Genomic DNA, 20,864 nt, shown 5'->3' with positions numbered 1-20,864 from the left:
TCATACAGCTCTTCCGCTGGGGAAGAGGATCTCCAGCTGGGAATATCTTCTCGACAGATGAGGCCGCTGTGAGCGTGTCCTCTCCAGGGAGCCTTGACTCCTGCATAGGGACATGTGTCCCCCAGGATCGGCGTGCCTCTCAGGTTCCGCGTGCATGTGTGTGTGTGCGCTAGCATCTGTCCAGCAGGCCCATGTGCATGCGCGCGCGCCTGTGCTCATGCACGCCCCCCTTCCGCTGTCAGCCGCGCTGATGACATTGGCGCAGAGGAAAGTGATGACAAATGCCCGTTATCAGCGAACGAGGCCGATGACAAATGGGCGGGCGCCCGAGCAGCCCCATTACGCTGTAATAACAGAAGATGGATGGCCTGGCGCCCCCCCCCGCCACCCCCACCCCGTGCCGGTAACGGGAGCCGATCCTGCTCCGCTCGCCCGGGAGGGACCCCAGCCTCTGCCGCCGGGCCGCCAATCACGGCGGGGCCCAAGACGCCCAGACCTAGGAGCTGCGAAACCACGCGGCCCTCCTCGGCGGAGGAACAAAGCCCTGCGCTCAGCGGCAGCAGGGGGCTCACCGGACGTCTGGCCTGCCTGCCGCCAGGACATGCAGCTGTGCACACACATGGCCTGCACACGCGCCAGGCGCCTATGTCCTTGTAGGGTGCACCTGCAGCACTTGTCCAGGCACAACCGTGACCTCATGGGACCACGCACACATCCTTTTGTGTTATGCACACAAATACATCTGCCACCAGACATGGGTATACACCCGCCAATGTAAATCCATGCACACACCGCTGTACACACCCGTGTACCTTCAGTTCTTACACATGCCTACAGAAACCACTATGTCCATACACATATATGTGCCTAACATGATTGCTCATGTAGATATGGAAATATGTACACATATAAGCAGAAATGCTTGCACATGAACACAAGCCCCACACACTGCTCTGTGCACAAAATTCAGGGTGTCTGAACACCCACACACGTAAAAGGTGCCCGCCCACAGCTGCATCGACAAGTATTGACTGAGTCCCTACCATGTGCCTGTCAGTTAGGTGCTGGGGCAGTTATAATGAGACACCATCCCTGTCTTCTAGAATCTTAAGTTTATGGGAGGGGGCAGACAAATGGCTATGAGTGAAGGCAGAAAATTGCTATGTGCTTTGACCCAAATAGTTTGAGATAGAAGATTTACAACTGTTAAATCAAGATAATCTTCCTGGAGGGGGTGGCTAAAGGAAGAATTTTGTTAGAGGAACTGAATTCTGAACAAAAGGTATGGAAACCGGGAGATGTAAGGAGTGTTTGAGGACAAGAAGTCTAAGAGGACAGGAGTCCAGGTGAATGGCACTGGGTGAGCGTGGTGGGAATGAGACTTCTCAGACAGACTGGGACTGGGAGGCTGGAAGCCAGGAGGCAATCCAGGAGGGTGGAGCTGGTCCACCTGAGAGACATATGAGGCCTGGGTTAGCCTAAGACATAGAAAGGAAAGGAGAGGATCAGGAAGTCAATGAAGGGGAGAGTAAGGAGCTGGGAGGCACCAGGCAGGCTGACTTAACAGGGCCCTGCACTCACACAAGCTCCATTCCTGATTGTACATTCTGCTGTCTCTGTCTTGAAATTCCACTTTTTTATTAAGGAGCTCCGTGTTTTCATTTTGCACCAGGCCTTGAAGATTATGTTGCCCGTCCTGGATCCTGAGGTTTCCAGACAGAGCTAGTAAGACAGGCCAGCAGGAGTAGGTTTGGGAGAGGAGCTGGTGAGTTTGGTTTGGAACGGCGGGTACGTAAGAGGCTGGAAGTGGAATGGGGGTTGAGGAGACGGGGGAAGATCCCATGTCTCCATCTGCAAAGTGAGAATTGCTGCATCGCATCTGCCAGTGCCCAAGTCCACTTCTATTCTGCAGTGAGTCCACACCCCACCACGAGCCTCAGACATACCTATCCTGTGCGCGCCTCTTGCTAGAATACAGCACTCGCAAGCTCCCAGAGTTGCCCCTACATTCTCAGGGCCGGACACATGGTAGCCACTCAGTACCTGTTTGTTGAATGAATAACTGTATTCATGAATACATGTGCACATACAAATCCACATACATACTCACAGGGCTTCCATTGTCCCCACCATGATGGGAACCTGCAGGACCGAATATCTTCCCCTATCCCACTGTCACGGCCCCACACTTCCTCCAAGACTTTTCTGTTACCCTGTGTCTACCCTGGGCGTGGAATGTCCTTGCCTCAGGGGCCCTCTCATTGGGTGTCTCTTTTGCAGGCAGAGTTGGGCCGGAGTTAAGGAGGAGCAGAGAGTGGGAGAAGCCCAGGACCCCGGGGAGGTTGGGATAGGGGAGAGGCTATGACTGAATTCCAGTCTCAGCTCCTCCCTCGGCTGGCGGCTACTCTCAACTTCTTCATCTGCAAAATGGGGACGGCAGACAGAAAGGCATTCAAACTGGCACTTGACTGCTGACACCGAGGCAGAGTAAATCGAGGCAGGTTTTGAGAAGGCTGCTTCCCTACCCCCAATTCTGGGTTCCCAGCAGTGTTGAAAGTGGATGAGGGGCCCAGGGGAAGACCCAGGTGACCTCAAACAGGGGGAGGGAGGCTGGCACTCCTGAGAGGAGGTGGCTGTGGTCCACTCCCAGTAGAAACCAGATGATACAGGAACTGAGACCCCAGCCAGCGCCTTGTACAACCCACATATAAGCAGGCACAGAAATGAGGTGGCCCCCAAAGATTACAATAACACTCTGACCTCAGGTAACTTGGGGTGGAAGGAGGCAGAGGACACCAGAGAGAGGGGCCTGGGGAGGGAGCCCAGTGGATGGGGGTGGAGGGCACCAGGGTTCCTCTGCAAGGGTACCCTGCCTTCCACTGGCAGGGACTGCTCCCTCCCGCCTCAATCAACGCTGGCTTCCCAATATGAGAATGGAAAAGGTGTGTGTTCCCAGGAACCCCCACCATTCCCACCTGTTTCCTTCACCTTCCTGTGACCCATTTTGGGTCTCTCCAATGTGTTCTGGTCCCGCCTCTATCCCAACCCCCACCCCCATTGCAGCGGTGTTAACCATCACCTCTCAGACCTGTCAGGAGGCCCTTGGGAAGCCCTCAGCAAGGGGGCTACAGTGAAAGGCACCAGGATGAGAGGGGAGATCCGGCAGGCAGGGGATGGGCCGGCTAATGGGCTTCATCCCTCCTCCCTTCACCAGTTCACTTTTTCTGTAGCGTTATTGACCCGTCATTAGTTATCTGTCCAAGGTCGACCAGCCTGGCCCAGCCATAAATCACGGCGGCTGGAGGTGGGCTACAGGCGGAGCGATGGTCCCTGGGATGCAGTCCAGAGCTCAGCCCGGGAGGAGGCACAGACAACAACAGTCTCGGAAAACAGCCACAGTCTCGGAAGAGCTTCCCCGGGGGAGCTGGGCCCGCCTTCGTCTCCACGCATCCCGGCCCTCCTCCGTGAACCTTCTCAACTTCCCCACGCTGCTCCAGGCAGCCCCTCCCTCCGTCTCTCACGCCTTTCTCCACTCCCCATCTCTTTCTTCTCTCAGGCTCTGCGTTCAAGGTGGGCAGGGAAAGAGGGATGGGGTGGGGACCCGGGGAGGTGCTGGTTCCCGCCCACTCGGTGTTCTCACCCCACCTGGTATCCCAGTTTAGAACATCCAGGATCAAGGATAGAACACACCCAGGGGTAAACTGAGTCCTGACCAGGGTTGAGTGTGGGGAAGGGGGTCCCACCGGATTCAGCACCAAAATCACCAGTCCCAGATCCGCGGTGTCAGCTCCCAGCGGGGTGACGAGGAGGCTCTATCCCCCTCGAAGGGCACGCCAGGCCCACAGGCATCGGGCCGCCTCCTGCAGAGAAGAGCGGGGCGGGGGCTCGCGCTGCAGCAGCGCAGTAGGGACCCTTCCGCCCCACCCCACTCCACCCCACTCCACTCCCACGCCCGAGATCGGAGAGAAGCCCGGCCGCAGGTCTCCTGCCCCGCACCCACCGCACCCTTAACTACACCCCACCCGCGCCTTCCCGCGCGGCCGGGACTCTTCGCCGGTCCTCGCGCGCCCTCTGCTGGCGGCTTCCGGGAAGCGCGCCCGTGGCCTCCAATACCCGCCCCGCCCCCAGCCCGGCAGGCCCCGCACACGTCCCTGAGGACGCCCCACGGAGCACTCCCCATCCCGCCATCCCCGTTTCTGGGCGGCCGCTCCCATTCGGATCCCAGAGGCCCGTTTATTCCCAGTGGGTAGAGAGTGTTAGGATCAGGAAGGCAGAGCCTGAAGCTGGAGTGGAGAGTGAGGCTCCTCCCTGCGGAGCCCGAGGGGCATCTGCAGCCCGAATTTATTCTTCGCAGGGAGGCAGGGAGGGGCCATCTCCTTGCAGACCGCCCCTCCGCTTGGTGGTCCTGCGGCTCCCATGGGCACGGGGTAAGGGAGGGTCAAGGAGGCCCTCAGGTGGGTGGACTCTGGTTCTCAAAGGCTCTGAGGTGGGAAGCTGGCGCTCAGGACTGTTGCCGGCAGGAAAAGGAAGAGCGTGGCCTCTGGGTTCTCCTGTGGTGCCACGCCCGAGGGTCCTCGGCTCCCTCCCCTTTAGGCAGCTCAGGAGGAAGGGGAACAGGCGGGAGGTGATCCCCTTGCAAGGTGCTGTCTGGCTGGCAGGTAGGGAGGGTAGCTCGACCGGAGACTCTGCTCAAACTGGTCCCAAAGGGCTCCACACAATGCTGGGTTCCAGGCCAGGATGATGAGGGACGATTCCTCAGCAGACGCCTGGAGCTGTGGGAAGGGGACGTCTCAGGCCAGGTGAGGCCCCCATCAAGCCCTGTGGTGGAGTTGGCATGGGGACAAGTGATGCATGTGTGGGCTGTGGGGCCGGGCCCGGTGTGTGCAGGGACATGAGGCCAAGGGCTGAGGGGAAAGGGTCAGGTGTGTGCAGGCCCGCTGGGGCCATGGGGGACAGGGTGGGCACGTAGGGATGTCTCTGAGCTACAGAGCCCAAAGATACCCGCCTCCAGCAGGGCTGGAGCTCAGGAGTGCTCAGGCATTGGAGCCCCCGACACCACTAATTCCCAAATGGAGGTGGGAGAGGTCAGGAGACCCCACCTCAGGGCAAGCGGCCGACTGCTGATTCTAAACCCTAGGTTTCAGGACCGGGGACTGTATCCTTCCACATCAGCAAGGGAACCCTCCACAGACTAAAACCCTCAGGCTCCTTGCTTCAGGTAAGGGGGAAGGAGGGAAAGAGGTTAGGACAGAAAGCCCAGTTAGATCTGAGCTCGACCCACTCCCAGAGAGGAGCCAGGGAAACCAGCTGGGCTTCCCGGGTCACACAGATCTGAGCTGAAACCCAGCTCTGTTCCTCATATGGTGTGTGACTTAGGACTAGTAAATGAACCTCTCTGGACCTCACTTTCCTCATCTGCAAAATGGGGATAATACAACTACCAGAGAGCTGTTGGGAAGCCTACATGATATAATCCATGTGCAGAATGGGTTAAGGGTGGACTGGCCGGGCTCAGGAGTCAATAAATGATGGTGAAACTCTGCTGAAACAAACCAGAAATACGGTACAGCTAACTCAGGTCTCCTCACTGGAGGCCCCTTTCATAACCTGCAAAATGTGCCTCGGTCTTCTCCAACCTCCATAGAAGCTGTTGCCTTCTATCTAGTAGCAATCAAAAACATCTTTGGCTGGTCGCAGTGGCTCACGCCTGTAATCCTAACACTTTGGGAGGCTGAGGCGGGTGGATCATGAGGTCAGGAGTTCGAGACCAGCCTAACCAACATGGTGAAACCCTGTCTCTACTAAAATACAAAAATTAGCTGGGAGAGGTGGCATGCACCTGTAATCCCAGCTACTCAGGAGGCAGAGGCAGGAGAATCGCTTGAACCCGGGAGATGGAGGTTGCAGTGAGCTGAGATCGTGCCATTGCACTCCAGCCTGGGGGACAAGAGCAAAACTCTGTCTCAAAAACAAACAAACAAACAAAAACAAAAACATCTTTTACTGGCACCAATCCAGGCACCACGAATACATACATTTGAAAAACTCTGGTTTGGGAGGAGGAAGGGAACTCTAGTTTGAAAGTGCGTCAGATCAGCCTGTCTGGAGTGCCCATAACTTAGAAGGCTCTGCCTGAGCCAATGCCACAGAAACTCCTCTTGTCAAGAACCCACTCCTGTGAGAGGGAAGCTCACTGCTGCTCACCACGCGGGGGCCCAGACTCCATCTGGGCAAGAGTCACAAATATAAATGCTTACAGGGTTCGGTCCCAGGTACAGCTGTAGGGAATGGTGAGGACTTCGGGTCCAGTCAGTTACTGCCATGTGGGAGTATAGCGGAGGGATGGCATTAGGATAGAGCACCCAGCCCTCTCCCAACTTCATCCTCTGCCCACCTCCTAGGAGCTTCCTAAGACTCCCTTCCCCTAGGCCCTGTGAGTCTGTTTCCTCTGCTGCATAACAGATTATCACAAACTCTGCCCCTTAAACCAACACCCACTTATGATCTCACAGTGCTGTAGGTCAGCAGTCTGAGCAGGCTCAGCCTGGCTCTCTGCTTAGGGTCCCACAAGGTTGAAATCCAGGTGTTGCCAGCCTGGGCTCTTCGCTGGTGGCTCTGGGAAAGGCTACGTCCACATGCATTCTTGTTGCTGGTAGAGTTCAGTTCCTTGTGGCTGTAGGACTGTTTCCCTGCTGGCTGTCAGCCGGGACTGCTTTTTAAGGACCCTCTCTGACCCTTCTCATGCTTCAAATCTCCCTGACTTCCCTTCTGCTACCAGCCAGAGAAAGCTCTTTGTTTTTAAAGATTTCATGTGATTAAACTAGGTCCTTTTGCCATATAATGTGACATGACCACATGAGTGACACCTCATCACAGTCATACCCACACTCAAAAGAGAGATAACCCAAAGGCAAAGATAACTGGGGGTGATCCTTTGAATCCTGCCCACCACACTCAGCCTCCGGGGTGGGGTGGAAGCATGCCTGGGGTGGATCCAGCCCTCCTGACCTCTGAGAGACCTTGAACCAGGGCATATCCCATCGCTGGGCCTCAGTTTCCTTTTTTATAAGTGGGGAAGGGGGTTGGACGGCATCTAAAATTCCTCCCAGGTCCCAAATACTAATTGTGACACAGGGGATGGGGAATTCAGATCCCTTGACTGGGGGCCCCACTGACCATGGAAGAGCAGGACTGCATTGCCCTCCAGCAGCACCCTCATCCCCACCTCCCATAGGGCCTTGCTAGGGACAGCAGTATCGGTGACAGCCACACAGCACAGCAAAGATGCCCAGCATAAGGCGGCCAGCTCCCCCACTGAGCTGAGTTGTGGGCAGGTGGAGAGGCTGCTTCTGTAGCCAGAGACCACAGTGCCTCTGAGGCTCCAAAGACCATGATGGGTCCATTATGGAGTCTGCACAGGGCAAGGTGGGCTGGATCTACTTGGGGGTGGGGTGGGGCAAAGTCCATGTTGGGTGGGCAACAACCCTTCTCCTACCTCTCCATTCAAGCTGGTTTCCAGGCTCCTCTCCCAGATCCATCTTGTCAGTCCTGACCTCGGCTTCTGCATCTCCAAAAGGGCCTTCTCAGGCTCTTCCTGCCCCTCCCACCTGGCCCTAGCTGGGCAGGGGGCATTGACCTCAGCATCCTAGGCCCTCTGAGAGTCCTAATCATTTAGCCCCACCTGCTTCACTCCCCGTCTTTCTCCCAGGCCCCTTCTACCCTCCCCAGGTGTCACTTTCAGTTCCGCACACAAGCTCATTCCCCCAGGCTCCCACCAAGGCCCAGCAGAGGGGCTGGAAGGAGACCCTCCCCAACTCCATCCAAGCGTGGGAGCTGGGTAAGAGGCGGGGAAATGAATATTAATTTATCATGATTAGGCAAATCCGGCAGGGAGAGCCGATTCCGGCGGAGGAGGCTAAAAAGATGAATTTCAGCAATAAAATTAAATAAGGACGGACGGGCAGCCCCTCCTCCCTCCCGCTTTGCTGATCTCTCTCTTTCTTACAATTTATGAGGCCAATTATGAAGATGAGGTTGGAAGTTCCTGGAACTTCACTAAATGCAAGCGGCGGTCCCTGCTGTTCCCATCAAATTAATTAACCACACGCTATTGATGGCCGCTCAAGGCTGACGCAGGCGGCCCACCCTGCGGCCTCCTCCATGGACACGAGGACACAGGGTCTGGGGCCCAGCCAGGGCTCCACCTGCAGTAGGGACTCCAGCACCACTGGGGACTTCCAGGGACTCCCACCTCCTTCTACCCAAGGCCCTGCCTGAGCCCTTAACAACACAGGGCCTCCACCGAGACCTAAACAGACAGGGCCACGCGGACACATGCCCAGGGTTGAGCACACACATGCACGCAGAGACAAAATCATGAACATGCAGCACAGACGCAGGGTCCAGGAATGTGTGTTAGGCACACACATGCCCCTTCAGTGGAACATGAACACACATATGCATGGGCACTACACACACAACAACCGAGCTGAGGGAACTGGAGCAAGGGGTCGGGGGGAGGTGCGCTGTGTCTGGGGCTCTGGGCCTGCTCCATCAGGGCCAGGCTGAGTCCAGCAGGGCAAAGGTGCCACCATTGCTAAGAGGCTCCACAGCGTTGCTAAGAGGCTCCACTCAAGCAACGGGCAGTGGCCTGCCTTCCCTGGCGTCTGTACTGCCCTCCAGGGGCAACCTCGGGGCCCTACCCATGGCCCCTCAGCCCCTGGGACCTCTCTTCATCTCCAGGCCTGGGGCCTTCTTCAGGGACGTTCCCTGCAGTGTGGGGACCAGGTGTTGCCGAGACACCCCAGTAGGATGATGAGGCTGAGACCTGGCCCAGAGCCTCAGGCCAGTAGGGGGCTTCATCCCTGAGGACTCCCCAGTTCCAGAGCTCAGAAGCAGTACTGCCCAGTGGCTCAAGGGTTCTGGAAAACTAAGGGCAGAGCAGACATAGGGCCAAAGGCGCCTGTGGCTGAGCCCATCAAGGCCTGTAAGCCCAGCAGCAGGTGCCCCAAAATCTGTAACTTGCATGGGAGGCCGCTCCCTCAGATAACAGGGGAGGGCCTGGAAAGGGGCGCCCCTGTTTGGGGTGCCCAAGTCTTCTCCAAGCCAGTCCTCCATCCTGGCAAGAGGCATCCTGTTCCATTTAAAGGGAGAGTAATTCCATGATTCTCCTGAAGAAGCAAGACAATGGGCCTGGGTTTGCCTTTCCCAGCCCTTGGAACTGTAGGATGGGACATAGCTGGACTTGCCCACCTTGTCGTGCCCACTCCAGGTGCTGCCTGGGAAGCCCCTGGCCCATGCCCACACCTGCCTTGTGAGCAGCCAGAACCCAGGAGGAAAAGCCGGGGCCTGTCTTGTTCCCCTTTCCTGGTGCCCACACCTGCCCTGTGAGCAGCTGGAACCCAGGAGGAAAGGACAGGACCTGTCTTGCTCCTTTTAGTGTAGGTCTAAGGTCAAGACTGAGGTCGCCACCCCAGGCCCTGGGAAAAGATGAAGCTCCGAGCTCGGTAGGGTGGGGCAGAGCAGCCAGGGGGACTTGCATCTTGCACAAAGTGTCAGGAAGAAACTGAAATTAGGGAGGCTCGGACTGAACATGTGGCGGCCCTGGGCTCATGTGAGGCTCCCCTTTCCCCACACACTTCAGAGGACGCCCTCTACCTCACAGCAGAGCTTGCTCCCACTTGCTGTCCCTCTGCCTTTGTACAGGGAGAGCCCAACACACACTCAGTCTATTGGGTTTCTGCAGTCACATTAACAAATGACACCAACTTACTGGCTTAAACAACAAAGTCATTATCTCACAGTTCCACCAGCTCAAAATCCAACAGGCCTCCCTGAGATAAGGCCAGGCATCAGCAGGGCTGCCATCCTTCCGGAGGCTCTAGAGTAGAAGCTGTTCCCTGCCTTCTCTGACTCCTAGAGGCTGCTCACACTCTGCTGGAGATCTTTCCCCATCTTCAAAGCCAGAAACTTTGCATCTCTCTGACCTTTCCTCATCAAGTCTCTCTTTGATTGTAGCTTTTTTTTCTTTTTCTTTTTCTTTTTTTTTGAGACAGGGTCTCACTCTGTTATAGCTCAGGCTGGAGTGCAGTGGTGTGATCTCAGCTCACTGGAACCTCTGCAACCTCTGCCTCCCAAGTAGCTGGGATTATAGGCATCACCACATCTGGCCACGCCTCACTAACTTTTGTATATTTTTTTTGTAGAGATGGGGCTTTGCCACGTTGGCCAGGCTGGCCTCAAACTCCAGGGCTCAAGTGATCAGCCCACCTTGGCCTCTCAAGGTATTGGGATTACAGGCGTGAGCCACTGCGCCCGGCCATGACTGTTGCTCTTAAGAACTCATGTTTACATTGGGCCCACAGGATTCCCCAGCATAATCACCTCATCTCAAAATGCTTAAGCTTCATCACATCTACAGAGTCCCTCCAGCAACTAAGGTGACATATTCACAGGTTCCAGGGATTAAGACATGGACGTCTTCAGTGGACCATTATTCTGCCTGCCACACGTGGCCTGTCCAAGGACAACCCTGGCTCAGGGACAGAGTGATGAAGAACTGGGCTAGAGCAGGGAGCAGGCTTGTGGGGTCTCTCTCCACCTACTCCAGGCCAGGTGCTGACTGGGTGGTAGGTGTGTGGGGTGCTCAGTTGCTAGACAGAACCCGAGTTCCCACCAGGGCCCTGCAATGGAGTCTCCCTGTCTGGCAGGATGGGAGACTGAGCTGAAAACCTGCTCAAGAACCAGGTTCAGTGTTAAAGTGCCTTGGAACCCCCAATACTCACATTCCTTGCTTACTTGGACTCAGAGAACCTCATTTCACCCCCAAACTGGGAAGCCTTTCTCAAGACTCAGAAATCCATCAGCTCCTCTGCCTCAGTGGGTCTTCTCCTAGGCTTCTGTGTCAGACTGGGCAGCCAAAGGGTCACCCAGATGGGTTGCTGGAGGTGAGGCATGCTCCCTTTTTATCCCACGACTTTGTGTTGCCCTGGCCAGGAGGTGGGACCAGGAGTCTGCATGGTTTCAAGGCAGTCTCTGAATTCTGAGTCTCCTGGGGGAAGGAGTTAAGGCAGATGGGGAGGGATGTCAAGAATGGAGGTCAGACCCTGATTTCAGACAAAGAAGTAAGCAGTATCCCTCCCTGCAGTTCTGGGACTTCCCTCTGCGTAGGAAAAGAACTTGGGTGAGCTACTCTATGGCCTGCTGCACACTGGTTCCCTCCACCCCTGGCCCTGGAGGTCCTGTTCCTTGGGCCTGGAGCAGGCTGGGGCAAAAGGAGAGAAGCAACTTCCACATTTGGACCCAGACACGCGTCTTTGGACTTCTGCTGACTCCAGCTCTTGCTGGGGACGGCAGCAGGCACTGAGGGACGAGTCCAGAGAGGGACCAAAAGTAGCCTTCACACCCGGGGGCTCAGGCTTTCCCCAGTGCCTCTCCTGTCTACCCAGGCCCACTGTGGCTCTTGGCAGCCATGTGTCCCTGGGAGTAAACGTTCTCGGGGGAGAGGCTCGCCCCTCCAGAAGGGCTTTTGATTGGCCATCTCTCGGGTTGGTGCTGAGCTGTGAAAGGGCCCTCCAGGTCCTGTGGGCTTCTGATTCCTTTCCCAACATGATCAGTGATGGGAAGACCCCCTGACTTACATATCAGGGGTGTGAGCTTGAGTTGGGGGGCCTACTCCAGGCTGCTAGGATCCTATGATAGAGACCAGGCAAAGGCGGGCTCCGCAACTCTGCAAGTTACCAACAGGCATGTCGCCCACCCAGCACACTCAAGGTGGGATTCCCCCTCTGGAGCCGGAGCTGCCCTCACGCATCACCACCCAACTCCCAGCATGGGGCCTCTCCAGGCTCCTCGCTCCCCTCCAATATAGTCTCCTTCTGACTCTGTGCCCACTCCTCCTCATACCTGGGCTGCCTGAATCTCCTTCCATGCCCCCACTCCCCACCAAGTCTCCCTGCCCTGCGAAACAGCCTCAGGAAGCCATCCTGCACTCCCCAGCAGGACCTGCTCTTGTCTGCTCTATCAAACCAAGCTCTGCTTCCAGTCCCCTACCAGCCCAGCCTGCTCCTGACTCCCAGCACACAGTGTCCTCTCTAAAGCTGGTCCTTAATTGTCCCCCAACAGAGCCTGCTGACTCCTCTCAGAGGCAATTTCCCTGCTAGTCTGCCTCTCTCCTCCTCCGGGAAGCCTTCCCTGGCCGCCCATCCCTGTGTACACAGGTCACTATTTAGTTGTTCCTAATGGTTTCCTGAGTCTTGCCACTTTTGCTTATGTCCCTGATAGCCTGGTCTAAGGCAGAGCCTGCAGAAGTTGGTGATGGCTAGATAGGAGCTCCAGGTGCCTGACTCCAAGATTCTCCCTGGTCGCAACCACTGCTGTCCTTGCTGTGAGTTTAGGAGCTGACTCACGCCAGTCCTGTCTAGAGGGCAGTTAACACAGCCTGTCTGGGCTCCTCTTTTCAGTTCCCATCTCCGTTGTCCCTGCCTGGGTGGAAGAAGGTAGGTAGAGGCTGCAGCAGTTCAGACACCAGGCAGGTTCAATGTCAAATGCACTTTACTGGGCCCCTGGGCCTTCCAACACTGTCCTCACCGAGGCTGGGGCACCCCATTCCCAGCACCACCAGCTGCCCAGGAAGCAGCATGGGTAGAGGGAACACGTGTGGAATGGCTGTTCTCCTACCCCAGAGGGTCTTGGACAATGTTGACAGCACAGCTGCTTCCCTCTCCCCAGCAGCTTCTGTCCCCACCCAGCAGCTCAGCCTTTCCCATAGCAGGGCAGGGGGATGCCTGGGCTTCAAACCAGCCACCTGCTCCTGCTTAAAATGGGACAAGGGGCCACTTGCAAAATTCTTCGAGGCAGCCTGCTCCTGTCTGGGAGAGGACTGGGTAGACACTGGGAGCCATGCTGGCTCTCACTTCAGGCCCAGAGCCCTGGGCCCAGCTCACTGAGGAAGCTGGTGGTTGGAGCAGCAAGCTTTGGCCAGCTGAGGCTAGAGGGAATACTGGGTGGCCAGAAGGGGTAGCCAGTCCGACTCAGCTCTTCTCCGTACCCCCAGCCATGGGTCACCAGTCTCGCTCAGCAGGTTCTCGGTAGGGGAGGCCTAAGAGCCTGAAGACATCCTTCTCAGTGGGAGTGGGCAGCACTTGGCCAGGCCCCACCTTGCAGCCATGTGTGTTCCGGACCACAGCAGTGCTGAGGGCATGTTCTGACAGACTCATGCCCTTGGTCTTGGCCAGGGCTCGCATGGAGCGGTTGAAGTGTGCAGAGCCAGTAAAGTAGAGCAGGGCACAGGCAAACTCGCTGTAGGGCACCACGATGATGTCCAGGCGCCGGTGCCGCCACCCTGGCCCTGGGAGCCGGCACACCCCCAAGTACTTCTGTTGCTGACCATTCTCCTCTTGGCTCACCAAGTCATCTGTGAGGAACCCTGGCCCAATAAAGGGGACAGCTGGGAGGGCAAGGAGCCAGGCATGGGCTGTCCCATCCTCCCAGGCCTCTCCTGATCTCTAAGCTGGGGCTTGCCCAGGTATCAGCTGGGTGACACTACCCTCTCTGGGCCCTTCTCCTTTTCTGTAAAACATGGATAGTAATTCCCATCTCCCCCATAGTGTCACAGAAAGAGCAGATGAGATACTCGGCCTGCAGGGTTCACTGAGCACCTCCACATAGGTGTGGCAGGGCTGTTTCATCTCTCCCTGGAGAGGATTCCAGCCCCGATAGAGACGGGGTGCTGGCAAAGCACTGTTCCTCTGCTTCCCGCCTCGGGACTGGAACTTCTAAGGTTCTCCCTCAGGGGCCCCCAGCCCTGTGCTGCCCTCTGTCAACCTGCTCACCCAGACATGGAGCTTATACCTTGCTGCCGAAGGCTGTCAAGGAGGCGGCTGAAGATACCCCGGTGGGACCGGCCATCTGGGTGAGTGATGAGCACGTCGACATCACCACAGGTCGCCTTTCCCCGTCGGTATGAACCACATGCCACACATAGCAGCCCGGAGTTAAAGGCCTGGGCTGCTTTCTGGACCTGGGAAAGAGAGCGGTGACAGGTGAGGGGCCGTGGGGAGCTCCTCTCCCACAGCAGCACAAGGGCCTTCCCGGACTCGGGCCCACACCCTCAGCTTATGCCCATTCCCAGATGCCTGCTGCAAGCCCGGGGGAATCCACCCTGGGGAGCTGCTGTTCTTTCCCTTCACTAGGACAGGACAGAAGAAAGAGCTCACTGTGCAGGAGGCAAGCCTGAGAAGAGATGGGAGAAGGTGCCAGCTCTGCTTCTCAGAGTGGGCACTAAGCTTGCCCCATGGAGCTCTTTTAAGAGTAGGGAGACACAGACTCTCTCTGCCTCTGCCCCAGCCCACATGCCCAGGTCTGTGAAACTCCGCTTAGGACAAGGGGCCAGTTGCTGAAAGCCCTCAGTCAGGCCTAGGCAGCCCCAGATATCTACTGATTTGGAGCTAAAGGTTTGGAATATGTGAGCTGGGGCTTGAGGCCTGAGCAGGTGGCTGGCAGCATGCGCCAGGCCCAGGCCCAGGAGAAAGTGGAATACAGAAATACAGCTGCACCTGTGGGAAAGGAGAGGCAACAAAGCACAGAGGGGGCAGTTCTGAGCCAATACCCACATCCTTTCTTGGTGGGGAGGGAGCCGAGACGGCAACTGTCAGCTGAAGGACTGTCCCTCTGAGGAAAAACAAACCCATTAGCCTCCACCCCTGAGACACTGAGGTTCTTTCATATGCAGATGGCCTCCCACCTCCACCCCAGGACACTGAGAATTCTGGGGCCCTGGACACCTCAAGTCTCCTCACAGGAGGGCTCTGCTAATCCCCTTACTCCCTTCTTGAGCCTCCCAAGAGAATGGAAGGAGGAGGTCCATGTGAGTAATCCCATCAAAACTCTTATGGCTGGAGCCCTTAAATGGGGGCACAGGAGGCCAGGTGGGAAGCCTCTTTTGTTCCAATGAGCTGGGGACTGACTGAGGCATTCTCCATGCCTGGATACCATGGCTGAGTGACAGTGTCATCACTAGCACCAAGGCCTGGTGATGGGCAGACAAAGAGGCCTGTCCATCCGTCTCATACCGGCCTCATAGCCTTGTGGCCTGGAATGAAGCTGGAGACTGATTTCAATCAAACTGGGCCAGTCTCCATGGGATCCCACTCTATCAGAATCCCTGACCAAAGTGAGCAAACCTTGCCTATTACAAGCAGCTCCTAATCCTAATGCCCATTGAACAAATGACACATCTAGCCCTAAATGCAGCCCAGAGTCTCTCTAATCTAGCTTTTACATGAATTTAGTCGCTAACCCAACTCTAAACCAAACCCAAATCTTATTTCTTGGACAACTACAAATCTTAACTTAAAAGCAACCAACATTAAGAAAATCCTGGGCCGGGCGCGGTGGCTCAAGCCTGTAATCCCAGCACTTTGGGAGGCCGAGACAGGCGGATCACGAGGTCAGGAGATCGAGACCATCCTGGCTAACACTGTGAAACCCCGTCTCTACTAAAAAATACAAAAAAAAAAAAAAAAACTAGCCGGGCGAGGTGGCGGGCGCCTGTAGTCCCAGCTACTCCGGAGGCTGAGGCAGGAGAATGGCGTGAACCCGGGAGGCAGAGCTTGCAGCGAGCTGAGATCCGGCCACTGCACTCCAGCCACGGCGACAGAGTAAGACTCCGTCTCAAAAAAAAAAAAAAAAAGAAAATGCTGCCGGGTGTGGTGGCTCACGCCTGTAATCCCAGCATTTTGGGAGGCCAAGGCGAGTGGATCACGAGGTCAGGAGATCAAGACCATCCTGGCTAACACGATGAAACCCCGTCTCTACCAAAAATACAAAAATTAGCCGGGTGTGGTGGTGAGCACCTACAGTCCCAGCTACTCAGGAGGCTGATGCAGGAGAATGGCGTGAACCCTGGAGGCAGAGCTTGCAGCGAGCCGAGATCGAGCCACTACACTCCAGCCTGGGCAAAAGTGCGAGACTCCGTCTCAAAAAAAAAAAAAGAAAAAAGAAAAAGAAAAAAGAAAATTGAAGCCTAACTTTAAACTCAATCTTTTTTTTTTTTTTAAAGACAGAGTCTCGCTCTGTTGCCCAGGCTAGAGTTCAGTGGCGTGATCTTGGCTCACTGCAACCTCTACCTCCCAGGTTCACGCAAATCTCCCTCTTCAGCCTCCCAAGTAACTGGGATTATAGGCATCAGCCACAGCACCCGGCTAACTTTTTTGTATTTTTAGTAGAGACGGGGTTTCACCATGTTTGCCAGGCTGGAAATTTTTGTGTTTTATAGAGACAGGGTTTCACCATGTTGGCCAAGCTGGTCTCGAACTCCTGAGCTCAGACGATCTGTCCACCCTGGCCTCTCAAAGTGCTGGGATTAAAGGCGTGAGCCTGGTCTTAACTCAATCTTGATGGCACTTTCTTCCAACCCCAAAACAAATCCTACTGACGCTGTGCTTTTACACCAACTCTACCCCAAATCCTGAGCCAGCCTTGCATGGGCTTTAGAAGGTCCATGCATCTGAAAAAAGACATAAACCTTTCCACATTTGTGCATTTTGGGGAGAATAGAGTCCACAGTTTTCATCAGGTTTTCAAAGAAGTTGGTGAAATAAAAAATAAGATAAAATAAAATAAAACATTAAAAACCTCTGCCCTGACCCACCCTAACCTCAAGTAATACGGATATAATCTACCTGTAATCTAACCCTAACATTAACCCAATCCTAACACCAATCAGTCTAGAATCAAATCCAATCCTAATAGGCCTGACTACTGAGAACTAGAATCTAGAGGGCTGGTGTTACAGTTCTTTCCTCCCAAAGCCACCCACCCCACCTCTGGGCCTGGAGCTTCAGTCTCAACTTGCTCTGTGCTCAACCTCTGGTGACCCAGTTTCCTCTGCCTGCTGCGCTCCCCAGCTGAGTCGTCGGGGGTTCTTGACTTTGACCCAAGACCTTAGAGCAGGACCTGGCTGTCCTCACTGCTCTGGGACACCCGCTTACTGTCTGCTCAATCTCTGTAGCCTCCTCCCTGGGCATGCGTTCCAGGAAGTCATTGTAATGCTTCAGGCCGATGGCCTGCTGGGTTGTCAGGGAGGCCTGGCTGCGGATGTCTTCCAGACTTCGGAAGCCCTGGAAAAAAGCAGCCAGATGGGGAGCTGTGAGGATCCAGGACCAATGAAGAGGCATGAGTGAGCACACACATGAAGCTTCCATCGCCCCAGGCTCTAGGGAAGGCTAGAGGCAGGACCAACCTAGGGGCAGTTGGGTCTGTACTCAGCAGGACTTGCGAAAGGCAGGGGGTGTGGGAAACATGCCATCATCCAGCCCTGCCACTATCCTAAAATACTCATTCATGATTCCATCAGTCTGAGGATGGGCCTTGTCATCTTCATCCTTACCAAGCTGCCCTGGTGATTGTGGGCAGAGCCAGGATTGGGAACCACTGCTCTAGACATGCAGTGTCAAGGCCTGGCCTCCTCAGGAAGGCCCTTGCTAGTCTGGGGAGACAGAGAAACATACTTCTTGTCCCTGTCTACTCCTTCTTAAGGATACCAAGCCACAAGGCTGTTCTGGGAGCTGAGGGGTCTATGAGTCCTGGTCCCCTTGAAAAATGGTCTCCCTATACTGTGGGTGCATTTCCATCAGAACACAGGGTAGGGAACTCTGGGGCAGGAACTCTGAGACACAGCAAAACTGAAGTAGGGGCTAAGCCAGGGTGTGACCTGTTGGTACCACATCTGGGCAGTCTTGGTCCCAGCTCCCCAGATGTTGGAGAAGAGCTCTAAGACAGGCACACTCTCACTGATATGGTCCAGCTTTCGCAGATGCCCGCTCTCCAGGATCTCTATGATTTTCTCAGCCATCCGCTTCCCAATCCCAGGGATACTGCAGGCCTCCTAGAGGAGGAGGAGGCAGAGGCAAGAAAGAAGAGTGAAGAGAAGGAAGTGGTAGAGCCAGTGGAAAGGAAGCTGACTCTTCTAGCAGATGCTGGCATAAAAGCCCCCCCGGCTGCTTGGCAACTGTGTGGCTGTGTAAAGCTTGGGTGTAGTCGAAGATGAGAATTTTGGATAGAATGAGGGCTGGGTAATTTGTCTTTTGGTTCCCAAAAGGATGGAGACCAGCAATAAGAAGTAGAAAATAATGATGATATTAGTCACCACCACCACCACCATCACCATCATCATCATTCCAACAGCAAGAGCTAACATTTACTGAGGGCTTATTGTATGTCAGGTCCTGTGCTACAGGGACCATTTCATTTAATGGTAGCCCCTTTTTACTAATGAGAAAACCGATGCTTTGAGAGTTTAAGTAACTTGTCTGGAGTCACACAGTTAGTGAATGACAGGAACCAGAGTTCAAACCCTGGTCTGTTAGGCTTCAGAGTCTAAACGTCTTTTAAACAACTTTTTAGGCTGGGCACAGGGGCTCATGTCTGTAATCCCAGCACTTTGCAGGGCTGAGCCAAGGGTGGATTGCTTGAGCCCAGGAGTTCGAGACCAGCTTGTGTAACATGGCGAAACACCATCTCTACTAAATAAATAAATAAATAAATAAATAAACAAAATTACAAATAAAAAACTTCTAATTATGTTAAAAAATTCAAAAGTAGAGAGATCAGTATAACAAACCCCCAAGTACCCATCTCCCAGCTTCAACAACTATCAAGATTTTGCCAATCTGCTTTCATCAATTTTCCTTTTTTTTCTTTTGTGCAAGTCCTAGACCCCATAAAATCTTCACCACTGTACCTGAACCCCACTGGTGACTGACAGCGCCTTCACTAACTGCTGGCTAGTAAAGACCCCTCTTCCCACCCTAGCCCCTGAGTACCTGGTACGAGGTGACAGGCTTATGGAAGCTCTTGAGGGCATTGATGGCCTTGGCATAGCCCAGGGCCCTCCACTTGTCTCCCTGAACACTGTAGGCTTTGGCCAGAACTTCCAGCTTCTCTGTGATATGGAGGTTGTGGTTGGTCGCCTTCTGGCTTGAGGGCTGTGCACAGACCCACTTATCCAGGACCACAGGGGCTGGGCTAGGCTCACAATCCCCCTCAAGAGAGGTGGGGTAGTGGCCACTGATGAGGGCTTCCAGATCAGCTGCGCTAACCTGGGTTTCTTCCCCATCGCTGGCTTCATCATCAGAGATGGGCTTGGGGTAGAGAAGAAAAGAAAACAATAAATTCTTGTCCTCCAGGAGAAGGGATCCTTAAAGGTGGGGGTCATCTTCTTTGTGCAGGGGGAGGGTCTTCTAGTCAGACCTAAGAATGAGGTGGGGCCTTCTGCATCAGACTTGGATCACCTCGGGTGTGGGGCCACATTCCCTTTGGCTCCCCGCAGTGCCTAGCCCTAGGATCCCCGGTGGTATGTGTTAGATACGGCCTAGATGAATGCAGGAGTGATGAGTGCTGGGAAGAGCTATATGGCTTCACAATGGAGTCCTCCTCTCTCAGGGGACTGGGACTTTCTGAACAGTCATCAGGCTCTCCCCATTTCTGTGATCTGCTTCCTAGGGGAAGGGAGCTCTGAGGGATGGAAGGCTCCTGACCTGGGCTTGGGTGTTTGGTGCCTCTTTTGTCTTTTGGGGAGGAGACACAGGCCTGGTGGGAGAAGGAGGAGAAAGGGCTGTCTGAAGCAGGGCCTCATGGGTACCAGGAGGAAGAGAAGCATCCTGCTCTGCCTTGCTGGGCTGTGACTGGTCCAAGTACCTGTGGGAATGGTGATGGGAGGTTAAGACACCAAAGGTCTCACCCTGTTTCTGTCCCCAGTCCTAATGTATTCTGAAATACTTGGTTTCCCAGTGTGTTCAATTAAGAAAATGAGTTTTTTGAAGTTTTTGGAGTTTCTCTTGAGACAGGGTCTTGCTCTATCACCCAGGCGGGAGTACAGTGGTATGATCAAGGCTCACTGCAGCCTCAACCTCCCTGGCTCAATCAATCCTCCCACCTAACCCTCTTATAGCTGGGACTACAGGCATATACCACCATGCCTGGCTAATTTTTAAATTAATGATAGTTATTTTTATTTTTATTTTTATTTTTGAGACGGAGTCTCGCTCTGTCGCCCAGGCTAGAGTGCAGTGGCCAGATCTCAGCTCACTGCAAGCTCTGCCTCCCGGGTTCATGCCATTCTCCTGCCTCAGCCTCCCGAGTAGCTGGGACTACAGGCACCTGCCACCTCGCCCAGCTAGTTTTTGTATTTTTTAGTAGAGACGGGGTTTCACTGTGTTAGCCAGGATGGTCTCGATCTCCTGACCTCATGATCCGCCCGTCTCGGCCTCCCAAAGTGCTGGGATTACAGGCTTGAGCCACCGTGCCCAGCCAATGATAGTTATTTTTAATAATTCAAGAAGAGAGCTCAAGATGCTACTAGAAAACATTGGAAAAAAAAGACTGGGATCAGCCCACCTATTGGGGATGAAGACGCTGAATCCAGCTACATCCACCAGCCTCCTCTCCTGAAGGCACAAGCTCAGCCAGGCTGACTTCACCAGCTGAGCACCCGGGGGCAGCCGGGGTAGTCTGAGAAGGCGGAGGGCTCGCTCATAGTCCATGCCTTCATCCACCACAATGTGAGTGACACCTGGGCCCTGGACAGGGCACAACTGGCCACCATGCTGAACAATCTGCTTCTCAAAGAGTTCTGCTCGGGCTCGTCCAATGCCAGTGCGCACAACATGGGCCCGAAGGGAGCTCAGCCACTCTGGGGAAGGAACATCCAGATGACTACTGTCATAACTTTTTAATTTTTATCTGCCACCCCCTGGCCACAACTTCTAACATGATCTGAATACAACTTCTAACATGATCTGAATGACGTGTTCACAGTCCCCTACCCTGAAAATAAGCATCTGTCTTCCATCCAGGCAGGTTTC

The 20,864-nt window shown here is 54.8% G+C and overlaps 2 protein-coding genes across 11 annotated transcripts in view; both read right to left on the bottom strand.

The window, feature by feature from the left end:
* Positions 1-4,244: 4,244 nt before the first annotated feature.
* POLL (DNA polymerase lambda) overlaps positions 4,245-20,864 on the bottom strand; it is a 19,493-nt gene continuing 2,873 nt past the window's right edge. For 5 of the 10 annotated variants that reach the window (XM_033185115.1, XM_033185141.1, XM_033185125.1 and 2 more), the window contains exons 3-9: positions 20,398-20,692; positions 19,539-19,698; positions 18,825-19,142; positions 17,714-17,887; positions 16,992-17,120; positions 13,852-14,020; positions 12,535-13,426 (exon numbers count right to left, since the gene is read on the bottom strand). In XM_033185115.1, the coding sequence (XP_033041006.1) occupies positions 13,062-13,426; positions 13,852-14,020; positions 16,992-17,120; positions 17,714-17,887; positions 18,825-19,142; positions 19,539-19,698; positions 20,398-20,692 (1,610 nt within the window). In that variant the 3' untranslated portion in view covers positions 12,535-13,061. Of the gene's footprint in view, positions 4,773-12,534; positions 13,427-13,851; positions 14,021-16,956; positions 17,121-17,713; positions 17,888-18,824; positions 19,143-19,538; positions 19,699-20,397; positions 20,693-20,864 lie in introns of those variants that run through there. The other 5 variants (XM_033185196.1, XM_033185188.1, XM_033185160.1 and 2 more) reach the window with 4 other exon arrangements.
* LOC117067978 (40S ribosomal protein S27-like) overlaps positions 20,150-20,864 on the bottom strand; it is an 11,175-nt gene continuing 10,460 nt past the window's right edge. The window contains exon 2 of the mRNA XM_033185251.1: positions 20,150-20,160. The gene's annotated coding sequence lies outside the window, so the exon portion shown is untranslated. The remainder of the gene's footprint in view (positions 20,161-20,864) is intronic.

The sequence above is a fragment of the Trachypithecus francoisi genome, unplaced genomic scaffold, assembly GCF_009764315.1.
Source record: "Trachypithecus francoisi isolate TF-2019V2 unplaced genomic scaffold, Tfra_2.0 Contig01579, whole genome shotgun sequence".
Taxonomy (NCBI): Eukaryota; Metazoa; Chordata; class Mammalia; order Primates; family Cercopithecidae; genus Trachypithecus; species Trachypithecus francoisi.
The sequence above is the reverse complement of the archived record's forward strand: the minus strand, read 5'-3'. Positions and strand labels throughout refer to the sequence as shown.